Genomic DNA, 15,410 nt, shown 5'->3' with positions numbered 1-15,410 from the left:
GGGGCGGGCGCGGGGACCGAGCCGTCTGGCTCGCGGCGTTTCGGCGCAGCGTCCCTGGCAGAGGCAGGAGCCGGCTGGCGCGCTGTCGCCTTGCAGGGTCCCGCGGGCGGAGCAGGGTCCCTTCAAGGCGCTCTACAACTCGGAGCTGCGCTTCCGCCAGCGCCTCTACGCGGACCTGGAGACGATCCTGTACCGCGTGCGGCTGTTCCGGCCGCTGGCGCAGCTGGTGAAGCAAGCGGCCCTCTACGTGCGCAGAGCGGTCCCGCCACAGGTGTTCCAGGCGCTGAGCAGGTGCGGGCCGCCGCGCGGCCGGGCTTCCCCAGCGTCCCGGCTCCGGAGTCGGCCAGCCCTAAAGGAGGGAAACACGGGGGCGCCCCTGTGCCCCTCTTGGCGCGGCGTCCTTCCAGCTGCGCTGACACGGGGCTCTGTACCTAGTGCCCTTCCCCTGGCAGGAAGGAGCCCTGAGCCCCACACCCTTTCGGCCAGCCTGTTGACCTTCCGCGCACAGTGGGGCGGGGGTGGATGCGAAGTGGGCAGTAAGGCCACCTGAGCCAGAAGAGAACCGGAGCGGCACGTGGTGGGGGGCTGGGAGGCCTGGGAAGGAGGCCTCCTTGCGCGCCCTGCCCCTGTGGGCGCAGCAGACAGAATCTGACACCTCGTGTGTGCGCTGTGTGACCTGGGGCCAGCTCTCCGCCCTCGCCTGCTAAGGTGGGGGTGCTCAGGTCTGTGGTGCCAGGTGGGTGAGGCTGAGCGGGGGCACTTCTGCCTTCCAGGGCCTACTGCATCTGCCGTTACAGCTCCAGGCTCAGGGAGGTGATCATGGGAGACCTGCTGCCCTCCTCGGCCATGATCAAGGAGCTGAGCCAGGAGTTTGGGATGCCCATGTCCCAGGAAGACCTCACAGAGCGGAAGCTGCTGGCCATGGCCCCTGCCCCGAGTCTCGAGGGCTTCCAGGGCCAGAAGCCCACCCTCGCGTTGCAGATCCACTCCCACCAGGAGAAGTATCTGCAGTGGCGGAGCGCCAAGATCCTGAAGAGCAGAGGCCAGAAGGCGAGCCTTATTCAGGTAGGCGCCCCCCGCGAGCCTTCCCGGCCCGGCCCGTGCAGTGCGCTGTTAGGGACAGCCAGCCTCTGGCCTGTGTGTTCTGCCCGGGGCCCCAGGCCAGGCAGTGCTCGGTGAAGGGCACAGCCACGCCAGGCTGCACATTCCCTCCTTCCTCCCGGCCCTGGCAGAGCTCATCGTGTGTGTGTGTGTGTGTGTGTGTGTGTGTGTGCGCGCGCGTGTAGCACCTCGCTTAAGCTGCCAAGGTCATGTCTAAGCAACACAGGAGGTCAAGTAATCTGTGTCAGAACATGCGAGTAGATGGGAAGGGGACAGGAGAATGGGGAGCTGGTGAGGAGTCGGCAAGACAGGTGCGTGTGGCCTGACGGTCAAAGGCCTCTCTTAACCAGTACCAACCAAGAGGGCTTAAAAACCACCACCGTCTGTGATGCCTTGGATTCTGTGTAGGCCTCTGGTCTACATGGGTAGAGCCCCTGCCCCTCCTCTAGTGAAAAAACATCCTTCAGAAGTTTGTACCTTTTATATCCATGAGCTCCTTATGAAAAGCAACAGGGAGGTGGTTTCTTTACACTGGTGTTCACCTTCTCAGCTTCTCCACAAAGAAACACTGCTTGGACTATTTGCCAATCTACTTTTACTGTTTACCTAATTCACTAGTTCAGTTTTTTTACTTTTTATAATGTGTTAAAACATTTTCCCTATTTGTTTTTAATGTCTTAGGAATTGCTACTTTAAAATACTTTTAGATACCTATTCATATTAAGATCACTAATTGAAGTCCAACCATTATTTAATTTTTCCTATTTATACTAAGATGTAGCTAATATTAAAATCCACAAAATCCACTCATTGTCGGTGCACCTAGATCCCATCTTAGGTTTCTCAATAGGTTTCACAGCCCCTGCATCAGTCTAGGGACCTCCCGCCATCACGAGCCTTCTCATGTTTGCTGCAGTCAGATGCCGTTAGCTGTGCAGCCCCCAACAGCCCCGCCAAGGGACTCCGGGCTGGACAGGTTCCAGGGACGGACTGCCAGCCAGGGCCAGAGAGGGCAGAGGGAATAAACTAAGCATGACTTTTCTTCCTTTCCTTTAATTTCAGGCCTTTGCTATGTAGCAGTATAGTCCGTTTGAAAAATGCTTGTCGGTGTAAAACCACCTGATTTAGTTATGACGTATATGTACAGTATAGCTATTCTTCTGGGATTCTTTAGCTACACAGGTTATTTCAGAAGGACAAGAATAGTTCCCTGTGCTGAACTTCAGGTCCTCGATCCTGGATTATCTATCAGAAATGCGGATTTCTCCGTATCTGTTGATCGAATTCCTATTGTTAAGGTGCCCTTTTGAAACTCTGTGTTAGAAAGCTGGGAGTTTCTGTTTGCTAGTCATTCTGATCTCTTTCCATTCTGCTAGAACGGAAATCGTATGCTCTGTCTGGCTGACCTGACATACCATGGGATCCTTCCAGGTCCAGCCCTGTGGCTACCCGTGGCATAATCAAATAATCTCAGTGGTGGTTTTCATGGCTGAGTGATCAATCTGCCCATCCTCTGGGGGGACCACGTGTGGTTTACGCATCCATCGGTTGATGGAGACGGGTACCTGTCTTAAGTGTTGTAAGTAGTGCCGTGGTGAATACTGGGGCGCCTCTGTCGAGTTCAAACTGGACAGTTTTCTCGGGATCCAGGCCCAGGTGTGGGCATGTCAGATCCCAGGAATAGCTCGTTTCAATAGGTTTTTTTCCCCCCTTTCTTCCTTGCAGGGTTGTGGGGAGCCTGTCCCTTGGACGGCCTCGGGGGCAGGTGGCCGTGCCTCCGGCCCCATCCTGCGTGCATGGCTCTCGTAGACTTGTGAGGCTGGGCCGTAGGGGCTGGTGGGATCTGGCTTCTCGCTGTCGTTTTGCCTGGCACACCTGCTGTCATGAAGGGTGCCAGGCTGCTTTCCCTGTGCCGGAGGTGTAAGGCTTTTTTCCCCCATTTTCCCTCCCTCCAAGAGTGGCGTGAGGGAACCAGCCCTGTGGCCCGAGGCTTCCTGAAAGCGGGACCCGCCCCCTGCCCCCTACTGGCCTTATGAATGCGGGGTGCCACGAAGCGCAGGTGGTCCAGCTGTAGCCCCAGGAAGTGTCCACAGGATGGTAGCACCTTCCCTTGCCCGCCTCGGGTGCCCTGGGCAAAGCGGTTTCTCAGGGCAGGTGGGCTTCCAGAGCTGTGACTTCCAGCAGGGTGTGCCTGAGCTAACACTCCCGGGTGGGCGTGCATCTCCCGGCTTCTTCCCCAACAAGCCCCATCCTCCAGACTCATCCCAGGTGGGCTGAGGAGGGAGGCTGCAGTGGGGAACCCCAGCCCCCGGACGCGGGAGGCCACGTGAGTCCTCGAGGCCTTGACACGCAGCTCGGGACTCTGGTGCCAGGCAGAGGCAAGCAGGCAGTAGGGGCTTCCTCCCGGGCTGTTGGGTGGTACGGACCCCCGCCCGAGGGTGGGCTTCACGGCCTGAGTCATGGAGGTCAGAGGGACAAAAGGAGGCATGGTTTTCTTCCCCCTTCGTTGAACGCTATGCCGACGCTCCGCTCGAGTGCAGCTCGATCGGCGGTGTGCCTGTGGTCGGTGCAGCCGCCGGATCCAGGCAGGCCCTGTGGTCGGTGCACAGCCGCCGGATCCAGGCAGGCACTTGCACGCAGGCGGTCTAGTCTGTCTGTCTACTTTATGGGCAGGTTTGAGCCAGGGCAGCGTGCCGAGCCATCAGGAGGAAGGAGGTCATTTTTGCGCAGTAACGGTTGCAGATTTCTGTGTCTAGGTTAGATGAAGGGAGGCAGGCAGGCAACGCACACATATGCTTCTTCACATCTCTATTTCATCCCTTTCAGAGTCCTGTGGGGTCTGGGGCTCGCGCGAATCCTTGGGTGGGGGTGTGGAGCAGAGGGGACGAGAGCCTCCAAGGATCAGATCAGCACTTCGCCCCCTCCTCCTGGGGCAGTAAAGGTATCAGGGACTGAGAAGCCAAGGCCTGCAGGAGAGACGGCCAGCCCCACACCGGGGCCAGAGCAGCTGGGCTCAGGGCTCAGGCTCCCCGTCTCGTCTCATCCCCACCCTCACAGTCTGTACGCTGAGCCCCCCCGGCCGTGGAGACAAACCTAGCCTTTCCTGGAGAGGGTCGGGCACCAGCCTTCCTCACTCCCCTCCCTTCGTGTGAGATGAACCCGCTGGCCCTGTCCATGGGGTCCGCACATCGCCGAGTTCAGGGCTGGACCGTCCCCTTAGGTCCTCGGTTCATGGGAGGGTTGACTGAGGTCAGAGGGCCACCCTGCACTGCGGGCGTTTCCTGCGGTGGCCTGGCTTCTGCAGCTTGGTGTCTGTGGCCCCACCTGTATTTCTGGAATCTGCTGCAGCTCCTGGGCGCGCCCTGAAAGGCTGGCTCAGTTCTCGGTTGCACCTAATGCCCTGAGGCAGCCGTCAGGAACCCTTCTCTTTTGGAAAAGCCCTGGATACTCCTCTGTGGCCGGCGCTTACTTGACACCCCCGCCCCCCTCTCAGCTTTCACTTACACAAGCTCCTCTTGAGACTGGATTGTCAAACAGCAGCAGGCTGGAAGCCGGAGACCGTCTCTCATCCTGGTGGCGCAGGAGCGTGTGTGTGAAGGCATGTGTTGCCCCACGACGTTTCTCACGCCCGCGCGCCCCCTCCTGCCCATCCTCCCCTCGGGCCTTTAATCCTGGGTCCAGAGCAGCACCCTCCGCGTGGGCTCCGACGCCATTTCTGCGGCCTTTCCTCTGCTCCCCAGCCCCTCCTTTCTGCCTCTTGGTGCCGCTTCGCATGTTTCTAGCCTCCACACTCTGGGTCCTTACTGTTACCCTCTTATCCGAGGTTGCCTTTCGGGGAGGAACCGGTTGGTCTCCCAGCTCCCCAGTTCACTCTGCAGCCATGCTGCCGCGGCAGTGTGGCCCATCCACTCGTCTCCTCTCGACCCCGAGGCTTCCACGGCCAGTATTTTTGCTTTGGTCTCAACTTCTGCCTCACAGCGCTCACATCTTCACCTGGTGTTGCTAAATGACTGTGATCCTGATCTTACCTTCTTGTCTTGCCCCTTCGAGCCACCTGGCTCCACGTGTGGCCTTTCCCATAACAAAGCACTGCTCACTCCAGCTGGCAGTCGGGACTCTGCCACTCCCATCAGGCCCAGGCCAGTGGAGAGCCCCAGGCCCACAGACGAAGTTGCGGCGACTGTCTGCACCCGCCAGGCGACTGTCCGCTTCCCACCCTGGGTCAGGAGCACAGGCAGGACCCCTGGTGCCGGGCCATCACCCACGCGCCAGCCCTGGGGTGAGGCTGAGCAGGGCGCTGGCCCTTTCCCTGGTGCAGCTGGGCCAGTGTGCCCGGGCCCGCCACTGCGAGCACAGCTGGACGCTGGACGCGATGCCCCCCGCGAGGCGCTCGCTGGCCCCTGCCCGCGTGTGTAGCTCACAGCCATGCTGAGGCCTCTCGAGACTAGACCGCAGGCCCAGCCCTCGGCTCCCGCTGCAGTCCACTCATCTCCAGTGTGGACGGCGGGGCTGTGTCTCTTGCTTTGGGCGGGCTCCAGACTGCTCCTGGGAACCTGGGGGTGTGGCTGCCTCCCAGAGGTCCCCTCGCCGACACCCACTAGCTGCAGAGGCGCCCTGTATGGGGCATGACCGGCGTCTCCTTCTCCAGAGAAACATCTCGGCGGCCTCCCGGGTCGGCAAGAAGCCTCCCGGCTCTGCAGCGAGGGTGATGCGGGTCTCAGCCCCGAACACGCACACCGTGCATAACTACAGCATCCAGACCCTGAACTCTGTGGAGCTGGCGAAGAAGGAGCTGTATCGGGAGATGGCCAAGGTGAGTGACGGCGCAGGGCCCAGAGCAGCCCAGCGTGCCCACTGCGGGCAGCGCGGGGTGGTGGGAGATCCCGTGGCCGGCGTGGCGCAGGGGGAGCGGCTGTGTTCCCACTAAATGTGAACCCTCCACCTACAGTGGGAGCTGGGGCCCCGTGCCTTCCCAGCCGCGTGTGCCTGTGAATGGCCACGGGCCCCTGGCCTTGCCTGGGCCGAGGCTTCCCTCTAGCACTGGCCGCTTCAGGAGCAGCCTCTGACCCAGGGGACAGGGCCCTACCACCTGGCCCACTCCGGGGCACAACGCCTGCCCATCTGTGCTCACTCACAGGAGCCGGGCAGGAGGTTCACGTATTCGCAGAAGTACCTGTCCGCCACAGTGGGGCCTCTGGACCCGGAGGAGGAGGAGAGGAGGGCCCGCAGGGAGTCCCGCCAGGCCTGGCGCACGCCCAGCGGCTTCCAGACGGCGGGTCTCCACACCATGGGCACGACCCAGCTCCTGGGGCTGCCGCCCATCAGCGCCGCCACGGAGGTGGGTGGCAAGAGTGGGGCTCGGGCGGGGGTCCTCGGGGCCTCCCCTGACCTGCTGCTTCCTGACACAGGAGTGGAGGGAGAAGGCCCTGTTCACCAGCCTGCTAGAGCCGGTGCTGCAGCGGGAGAGGTGGGGCTGGGGCCTGCGCCACCAGGACTTCAACCTGTACACACGGCCGCCGGCGTTCCTGGAGCTCCCACCCGCGCCCAAGCCTGGGGCAGGTGAGAGCGGGGCCTCGGCCCAGCCAGGGCCGGCAGACCACAGGCTGGGCTCTGGGTGGTACACCGCGCTCTGCTCTGCGCCTGCCCTCTCAGCAATGAGAGGACGCGACTGCCTCCAGAGGCTCCCCGGGGCCCTCCTGGACCCAGCCACTCATCCCTCCAAGAGGAAGGGCCACGACGACCCCTCTGCGTCCTCGTTACCCCCTTGTACGTGAGGAGGGACCACAAGCGTTTATAGGCTGAGAGCGAGCCAAAAACGTGTGACTTAACAAAGCCAGAACCTTTGTTCAGGGAGAGAGCTGACTGTCTGGCGACCAGGAGGCTGGGTCAGGGTGACTCGGGTCTCCTCTGTTCCTGCGCTCCCACGGGCAGCTGGCGACGGAGCCTGCACCAGGAGCGCATGCTGACGCGCCGTGGGGGCCGGCACCCCCCAGGCTCTGGGCGGCGGAAGACCCCTGCTCCCTGTCGGGGGTCCCTGGCCCAGGGTCACGTGGGTGGCCCAGCCTGGGAAGGCCCGCCTCAGCTCTCTGTCCCCTTGGGGACGAGGTCCCCAGGTGCACGGGCAGGCGCGTGCTCCCCCTACCCCCATGCGGTGAGAACAGCCCCGCAAGGGATGGGGACACTGCAGGGACGGAGCGGGCCCTGGGTGGGCTCCCGTGCAGCCGGGCCCCTCCTGACAGCTCCATGCAGCAGACACAAGCTCTCCATCCTGGGCAGAGCGCCTCCTCGCCCGCAAATCACTCACAGCTTTGGAAACGACTTCCCCACGAAGCCCCAGGTCGGACCTTTGGGAGAGAGGCTGTCAGGGTTCTGGGCGCTCGCTCGGCCCCACCCGAGCAGGAAAGCCTGGATGCCTCAAGGCAATGTGGAGGGTGAGCTTTCTGGACAAACCACCCAGGGGCCAGACCAGAGCCTGAAGCCTGCCAGGTGAGCATGCGGAACAAGGATGTCAGCAAGGAGGAGACAGGGGCCCGGACCCAGGCCAGCTCGAGCCGGGGGAGACAGTGCTGTGCTCAAGGAGAGGCCGAGGGGCTCCAGAACAGCCCTGCTGTCACCCAAGCAAGCCCAGCGCCGAGGCGCACAGCCCTCATGCTGGGGACCAAGGGCCCTGGAAACCAGCCCCAGACGGCAGGCCTGAGGATCAAGCTCTGTCCACTCAAGGCTGGCTGAGAGGAGATGTGGGTCTAGACTGCCCACACTCGAAGGGCAGACAAGCTGTGCTGAACGTTTCCTGGTACATGTTCTAAGCGCCTTTCGTTCCAAATTAAAACCAACGACACGCATGCAGTTTTCGAGCTGTTTCTTGGAGAGCGTGCGGCCTCGCAGATGTATGCACCGCGCTGGGACATGTGCCCACCAGCCTCCTCCGAGTGCCCCCCGAGCCGGGGAGTCTCAGCAGCTCCGTGCTCACCCCACATCCACTCACAGGCCAAGATCGCGTCTAGCAGCGGTGCCCACAGGTCGGGGGCCCAGGAAAGGCCCGTCAGGTGAAGAAGAGAAATGGTCAGTTTGTAATAAACCAAGTTCTGTACCTTCGGGCCGCTGTGGGTGTGTCTGGGGCGGCGGCCGTGAGGACACGGGCCCTCTTCAGGACGCCCGGTCTAGGGGGTGGGTGCAGATGTAGGCCCGCTTCTCGAGGATCTGCTGGGACACCTTCTTGACCAGCTCATCCAGGTTTTCTGGAGAATCTACGCAGGAGACAGGAGGGACGCCACTGGAGCGCTCTCTCTGACAAGGGCAGCTCGCCCTATGGAGGGGCCCTGAAGGCAGCAGCGCCGTGCGGGGAGGGGCCTCTGGGCTCAAGGAGCGCGGGGAGGGGCCCCGGGGGCTCAGGCCTCTCCCCACAGTGCATGCGACCTCGGCATCCGTGCCCATGGTGCCTGGCGCGCGTGTCGTCCCCTCCGCTGCCCAGCAGATGCCGGGTCCCCCCACCCCCCAAGCCTAGCACCCACTCACGTTTGTCTAGCTGAGACAGGGTGAAGAGATTCTGGTGATAAGCTTCTGAGCAGAAGATGTTTGCCAACAGAACCTGCCAGAACCAACGTGCCCGAGGATGACTGCCGGGGGCCCTGCTTAGCACAGCCCCACCTTGGAGCCCAACCTCTGCACTCCCAAGAGCCCCGTCTGTCTACCCAGGCGGGCACCTTGCCGGGTCAGGCAGCTAGGCTCGGAAGCCGTGGCTTTAGGTTCTAATGAGCCCTACCCCCGGGAGGTGACTCAACATCTCCTCAGCACAGGGGCGTCCCGACCCCAAAGCTGTGGGCCAGAGCGTGTCCAGACGCGTGCAGACACAGAGAGGACGCCTGGGCCTGGGACCCCGACTGTTACCCGCTCTTCTCTCCAGCAGGAAGGCGGAAGGCAGCAGCCTCGTGTCCTGAGCAGCACAGACCGTCCGCTGGAGCGGAGAGTGCCAGCCCCTGCCACGGCCACAACTTGGCAACGCCGCCAACCTCGCCAACCTCCCCCAGCTCCAGGTCGTCGGGAGGGCACCACACGCTCACCTCGCTGGGACACAGGCCTGCAGCCCCCCAACCCACAGGCCTCAGTAAAGCGCAGTGAGAGGAAGCCGCAGCACTGTCGTGGGCCTGGGCGGGGGGCTCACCTCGTGGTCGTGGTCCCGCAGCCCCAGGCGGATGGAGCGGCTGGCCCGGGACAGCACGGCCGTCATCGCGTACAGGTTGATGAGCACGTTGGCGACTCGCTTCAAGACCAGCTGCTCCTCCACGATGGTCTGGGAACGCAGGCGGGGGAGACGTGGCCCTTGGGACCCTGCCCCATAGTCCTCAGCAGGGCCCACCTCTGCGCCTCACTCTACGCCCCAAGTGTGGGCGGAAACACATCCCAGAGCGTGGCTGAGGCCAGAGCCCGGAGCTCCAACACTCCAGCCACAGATCAGCTCTCAAGACCCAGGGCCACGTGGGGCTGCCCCTCCCGGCCTCAGGAGGCCTCTCGCCAACTGGAAGGTGCCCCCGGCAGGGTTCCTCCACGCCTGCCTCTGGCGAGCTGAGTGGCCCACAGGGCAGGCAGCCACAGCCAGCCGCGCTCTGCACCCCAGCCCTCCAAGGTGACCAGGCCTGGGCCCTGGGGTGGACACCCGCTGGACCGCTGGCTCCGATGCTCGCCTGCCAGCCTCCCAGCCCCAGGCACCTTGCCAAAGCGCAGCAGCAGGCTCTCCACAGAGCGGCCGAAGTAGTACACGTTTTCCTCGAGCTTGTGGGCACCATCCTGCCGGGCCAGGGGAGGGCTTAGCTTGGCAATGCCCACTGTGGTGCCCAGGCCCTCCCGCCACCGCGACAGTGCAGACAGGGCCACCTGGGGTCCCGTGGACCGACTGGTCCTCCCCAGTGCCCCGGCCACACTCTTTCTGGGACAGACATACTGACGGGGGGCCGGCTCCCCGCTGGGCCCACTCACCGCAAGGCTGGGGTGCACAACTCCAAGCTTCCCAGTCAGTCCCAAGTCCACGGTGCGGCCCAGGGAGTCCCGAAGCCTCTGGCCGATGGTCTCCATGATGGTGGTCACGTTGCCCCGTTTGAGCTCCCTGCAGAGAGCACAGGCGCTGTCAGCTGGGCCCCCAAGACCAGCTCCTGAGGCCCCCGGCTTCAGGGCACCCATGGCGGCTCCAGCTTACGTCCGCGCCCTGCCCCTCCCCTGGCCCGCCTGTTGGGAGCAGCCAGAGATGCCAGGGTGACTGTCTGAGGGTTACCTCATCGCCCCGGTTGTAAAAGCCGTGGGGGTGGACGACAGGGTGACCTCGGGGCAGGACCCTGGCAGCTTCCCGGGCAGCCGTCCCCCAACCCCCGCCCCCCCCTGCAGCCCAGGAATGAGCTGAGCCCCACCAGGCTGTACCCCCATCCTGGGAAGGGGCGGTCCCCTCCTCCAGCTGCTCCAGCACAGGCGTCTGCTGGGCAGGGGGTCCCGGGGGGCAGGTGGTGGGCACGGCACCTACTTGACCCTTGCAGTCAGGATGCGGCCGGCGTGCTGCAGGCCTGTCAGGGCGATGTACATGCGGAGGATCTCATTGGTTCCCTGGGGCCGACGACATCCAGGTCAGAGGCCATTCCCAGGGGCCAGCTAGGCCATGCTGCTGCCTGCTAACCCTCGGGAAGCAGCTGGGAACAGGGTGATCACAGGGGCCCGGGGGGGCAGCACCAGGCTCCTGCCCCCCTGGGGCCCCTGCCCCACTCCATGACTAGCTCCCCGGGGGCCCTGCCCCATGCACGACCACCCTGCAGGAGTCACTCCTTTCCCCAACTCTGTCTCTTTAAGGGAGAGGCAGCTTGCCCCTGGTGGCAAGGGATGCTTGACCCAGGACACAGCAAGCGGTCGGCGGCCACTCTGGTCCAGGCCCAGCTCCTCTGGGAAGGAGCTGGCTGTTCCCTGGCAGCGGGTGTCAACGCCCACAGGGCCCCGCCCCCAGCAACCTGAGTCGTGGGTCCTTGGGAAGGCAGACTTGGCGGCGGCTTGCCCGTCACGCTTGGTGGCACATGGGTCAGAGGGGCAGGGCTGGACTGAGGCCACACCACCGGGCTGTCCCCAGGAGAGGCTCCTCTGGGAGAGGAGGCAGGCGCAAGGCGGCCTCCAGGCTGACCTGAGCCCATCCTGGGCAGTCTGGGCTTCACGCTGAGGGCCCTGCACCCCCGCTGACCACCCCGCCGGCCATGGAGGACCGTCACGTCCAGGCAGGGGAGGGGCCTTGGGAGAGCAGTCCTGGGCGGCCTGTGAGCTCACACAGCAAATTCCCTGGGCGCGCCCTCGGGGGGACCCGGGGAGATGCAGACCCCCCCGCCCCCTGCAGAGGGGCGTGCACCAGCGGGCCAAGCAGGCTCACCTCGAAGATGAGCAGGATGCGGCTGTCGCGCAGGAAGCGCTCGTAAGGGTGGTCCCTGACGTAGCCTGAGCCGCCGAACACCTGCAGTGCCTCGCTCACGCACGTCCAGGCGCCCTCGGAGCTGAACACCTGCCGTGGATGCGGGCCACGGTCAGCACAGGCCACCGGCGGAGCCGCATGGGGAGGCCTAGGCGGAGAGCTGCGCTTCGGGACAGGGCCACCCTGGCCCGGGGAGGGGCCCTGCCTTTCATCTCACTGGTGGCCCTGAACTGACTTCTTCTGCCACCCAAGACAAAACCACAGGACACGCTGGTAGTTGCCTTGGCCAAATACTCATGAAAGGCAATTTTGACACCGAAACGTAGAAAGGCCATAAGCTAGAACAAGGCAGGCCTTCCCAAGGCAGCCCCGCCACTCTTTCCGGTGGGTGTGGAGTTATGCTTTTCTCCTTTCACCGTGACCAGCAGTCAGCTGGTGGCAGCCTGGCACAAAGCCCACCAGGAGCCCAGCGGGGCTCTGTGCCTCTGCCGCTCTGCTCCCAGTGGCATCCCGGGGTGGCTGGCGTGGGTGCCTCGTCAACGCGCAGGCAGCGGCTGACTGATGGGGAGGATGGCTGGACTGCTGGCCGGTACCTTCACCATGGCGGTCTCGATGGAGCAGTCGGGGAAGCCAGGCGCGTCCAGCATCGCCGCCGTGAGGTAGGCCATGCTTTCCATCACGTAGGCCTTCTGCGCCATCAGGGCAAACTTCTCCTGGAGTGTTCAAAAGAACAGTCAAGACCTGCTGCACAGAGACCCAGGCCTGCCAAGCCGCAGAGCGAGCCCGGGGCCAGGAGCGCCAAGCCGGGGGCAAGCTAGTCTTCGCCCCAAATCCCCGCCGGGAGGGCAGGCTCTCAGTGCCCGCGTGGCGGACTGCCCGCCCAGCCCTCACCCCTCCGCACCTGAATCAGGCCGAACTCACTGAGGCTCCTGTTGAACTGTTTCCTTGTGCAGGCGTACTCGGCGGCCATTCCTGAGAGTGAAGTTATCAAAAACAATTTCCGGCCGTCCTGAAATGCTTTCCTAAGTCATCACCCATGCGCACTCACCCCTGCACTGACCTCACCACCCGCCCCCCGCCGTAAGACAGCTGTGGAGCGCCGCCCCCCCACCGTGCAGACACCCATGGAGCACCGCCTCCCCCACCGTGCAGACCCCCGTGGAGCACCATGGCCAGGCCTGTGGGTGTCCAGCTTGCATTCGCTCAGCAGCCGTCACCTCCCCCAGAACGTGCCACCCCATCCCATGTGTGCTGGGACCTGAACCCTGGCCCCGCAGGCCTGCCTCCGTGCACCCTTCCTTCTGGATCAAGCCGGGACCCCAGGCTTGAACGGGACGGGCTGTCAGGGGCAGGCTCAGCAGCGCCCCGCCCTGCCACCCGGGGGGCACGGGGAGCCCGGGCGGGGCCAGGTGTCCCCACTCACCCACCGATCAGCTTCTTGAGCATCCCGGCCACCGTGCTGCCCATGCTGAAGCGCCCGCTGTTGAGGATGTTCATGGCCACCTGCAGGGAGAGGGGGTCCAGCGCGGGTCAGCCCGGGGGCCTGGCTGGGGAGACCGAGGGCCCTGGGGGCATAGCATGCGAGAGCCTCGTCCACTTTGGCCAGAGGCTTTCTTGACCACAGGAGTGCCCGGAGGAGACAAGCGCCCTGGGCCGGGAAGCACAGTCCCCACCCCTCCAGACCAGGCTGTCATCACTGCGATGCTCACAGCCATCCGTGCAGTCAGCCCAGAAAGGAAGGGGACGCCCTCCGCGCCTCGGCAAAGGGAGCCGGGGCTGAGACGAGCTGGGCGTCTGCCTCCAGCGCCTCACTTTACTGGCGCGCCTCAGCGTCAGGGCCCTTCTAAGGGGTGAAGAGCCCGAGGTTCTGAGTGGTGAGCCCCTGGCGGTGCCAGCCCCTGCCTGGCGTGCATGGGGCCCACCCTTCCACCACGGATGTGCTCCCTGCCTCCAGTTCCCACGGTGACCTCCGTCCTCTTCTGACCCCAACTCCCGACCTACAGCGAGGGGCGAGCTGACACATTGCTACCCAGGCACCAGACGCCGGGTCCGGGGAGGCGCCCCCTGCAGGCCCCAAGGGGCACAGACACCGCAGCCCCGGGCAGCAGGCAGCGCATGGTGGGCTGGGGACTAAAGGGGAGCACAGTCCAGTGGGGGGTGTCAGGAGGTGGGGAGGAGGGAGCCCAGACACCCAGTGGGCGCCGGCACAAAGCCGCAAGAGGGCCTGGGGCCTGCTCGCCTCTCTCAAGGCTGGGGGCCCCAGGCGGAGGCCTGGAGGCAGGGGCGGCAGCACGTGACATGCCCTCGTGCAGATGCTCACCTAGGTGACTCAGATTAAGCAAACGTGCCTCTGAGTTTGAATGTATGATGAGTTGCTCCATACACTGAGTGGAGACTCTTTCAACACAGATCCTACGGGGTTGGGGGGACTGGAAGCATCTGCTCTAGTCACTGGGCGACAGACTGGGTCCTGGCAGGTGAGCTCACGGCAGCTGGCCGTGGGGCGGGCAGCCCGGCTAAGGCCCAGTGCACAGTGACACACAGGCCCTGGGCCCCTGAGCCATGACGTCAGCCCTCCTGTGTCTCGGGACGCGGGACTACGAGGGGAAGCGACTCCCCACCTGGGGTCCTGGAATCTTCCCGCCGGGCTCCTGGAGGCCAGCTTACGATCGTGAACAAGGTCCCCTCATGGCCCCTTTGCAGTTTACCCTGAACTTCACTTATGACAACAGGAGGTAAAGGCTGGACGCCAGCCTCGCCTCCTGGGGGATGATGGAAACCTGGAGGGCTCGCCCGACCTGAAGGGGCTCCCGGGCCCAGGCATCCCTCCCTCCCAACCCGGATCCTGCCGCCTTGTCACCTTCCCACGGCGGTGCTGGCTCGCCTACAGCCCTGCTCCAGATCCCAGACACGCTGTTCCTGCAGCACCCTGCCCCACAGGCCGGCCGCCTGCTCCCCCAGGAACCTCTGCTCCCCAGTCCTGTGGTCATCCCACCCTCCATCTCTGGAATCACCCCAAGCGCTTCGTGCTTTACAGTGTTGAGGCTGACTGGTGGATAACCCCACTCCTCACAAAGCAGGGCTTTAGAAATCTCTCTCCTTCTGCGTGTTAAAACCATCACTTTTCACCCAACACAGTGGAAAAGAAATCCTTTAAATGCTGCGGAGAAGGGCTGGGCAGAGACCTCATGGCAGCTCAACTGTCCAGCAGGCTACGTGGTAACACAGCCCAAGAGCCTCAAACGCTCAGGCCCCGACCTGGGGGACTCGGCATCAAACTCAGGAGGCAATGGGGCAAGTGTGCAAGACGCGTGCAAGGACACAGGCCACACAGTGCGGCGCCAAGCAGGGAGGGCGAGAGACCGCGGGGGCCTGGGGCCGGCGCTGATCTCAGCACACGTGGCAACGCCGTGTAGCTCGCAACCTCAGGAAGCCACACTCCCTCACGAGTGAAGACTATAGGGCTCGCTGGTAAGCAAGAAATGCCGCCATCATCTCACACGTGCACCAGCATTTCAGCGCTGTGAACTCAGGAATGTCAACAGTGGACGGCGTCTCCGGGACGGCCTTCAGGGAGCCTGGGCCCTCCCCGCGCGGCAGCCGCACAGGGCGCCCCCCTGCAAACCCTCCCCCACTCTGCTCCACTCCTCGGGTGCTGAGGCCTGGCTGGCACCCTCAGGTGAGTCTCTTAACATCTGTAAGGCCAGGGAAGTCCTGCTTTGACCCCTATGCACAGGCCAGGTGGCGGCAGCTTCCCCCAGGGTGAAGACACTTTACCCCAGGCCAGGTTGAAAACTTAAGACAGGACGAGCATACCAGCTGGCAAGATGTGGAAAACCTGGGGCCCTCAGGTCCACGTGCTGCTGGTGGGAACGTGAAA

At 63.8% G+C, this 15,410-nt stretch overlaps 2 protein-coding genes across 8 annotated transcripts in view; one reads left to right on the top strand and one right to left on the bottom strand.

The window, feature by feature from the left end:
• CFAP92 (cilia and flagella associated protein 92 (putative)) overlaps positions 1–13,904 on the top strand; it is a 36,985-nt gene extending 23,081 nt beyond the window's left edge. For 4 of the 6 annotated variants that reach the window (XM_042236685.2, XM_027957841.3, XM_060402691.1 and 1 more), the window contains 6 exons: positions 97–291; positions 774–1,065; positions 5,750–5,914; positions 6,239–6,439; positions 6,510–6,660; positions 9,005–13,904. In XM_042236685.2, coding sequence (XP_042092619.1) covers positions 97–291; positions 774–1,065; positions 5,750–5,914; positions 6,239–6,439; positions 6,510–6,660; positions 9,005–9,219 — 1,219 coding nt within the window. In that variant the 3' untranslated portion in view covers positions 9,220–13,904. Of the gene's footprint in view, positions 1–96; positions 292–773; positions 1,066–5,749; positions 5,915–6,238; positions 6,440–6,509; positions 6,661–9,004 lie in introns of those variants that run through there. The other 2 variants (XM_042236684.2, XR_003586000.3) reach the window with 2 other exon arrangements.
• ACAD9 (acyl-CoA dehydrogenase family member 9) overlaps positions 7,946–15,410 on the bottom strand; it is a 38,415-nt gene continuing 30,950 nt past the window's right edge. For both annotated transcript variants that reach the window (XM_027957842.2, XM_042236686.1), the window contains 10 exons: positions 12,958–13,033; positions 12,432–12,502; positions 12,124–12,243; positions 11,492–11,620; positions 10,610–10,689; positions 10,075–10,201; positions 9,808–9,885; positions 9,263–9,391; positions 8,617–8,689; positions 7,946–8,348 (listed from right to left, as the gene is read on the bottom strand). In XM_027957842.2, coding sequence (XP_027813643.2) covers positions 8,248–8,348; positions 8,617–8,689; positions 9,263–9,391; positions 9,808–9,885; positions 10,075–10,201; positions 10,610–10,689; positions 11,492–11,620; positions 12,124–12,243; positions 12,432–12,502; positions 12,958–13,033 — 984 coding nt within the window. In that variant the 3' untranslated portion in view covers positions 7,946–8,247. The remainder of the gene's footprint in view (positions 8,349–8,616; positions 8,690–9,262; positions 9,392–9,807; positions 9,886–10,074; positions 10,202–10,609; positions 10,690–11,491; positions 11,621–12,123; positions 12,244–12,431; positions 12,503–12,957; positions 13,034–15,410) is intronic.

The sequence above is a fragment of the Ovis aries genome, chromosome 19, assembly GCF_016772045.2.
Source record: "Ovis aries strain OAR_USU_Benz2616 breed Rambouillet chromosome 19, ARS-UI_Ramb_v3.0, whole genome shotgun sequence".
NCBI lineage: Eukaryota > Metazoa > Chordata > Mammalia > Artiodactyla > Bovidae > Ovis > Ovis aries.
Note: the sequence above shows the minus strand (reverse complement) of the source record. Positions and strands in the feature narration are given on the sequence as shown.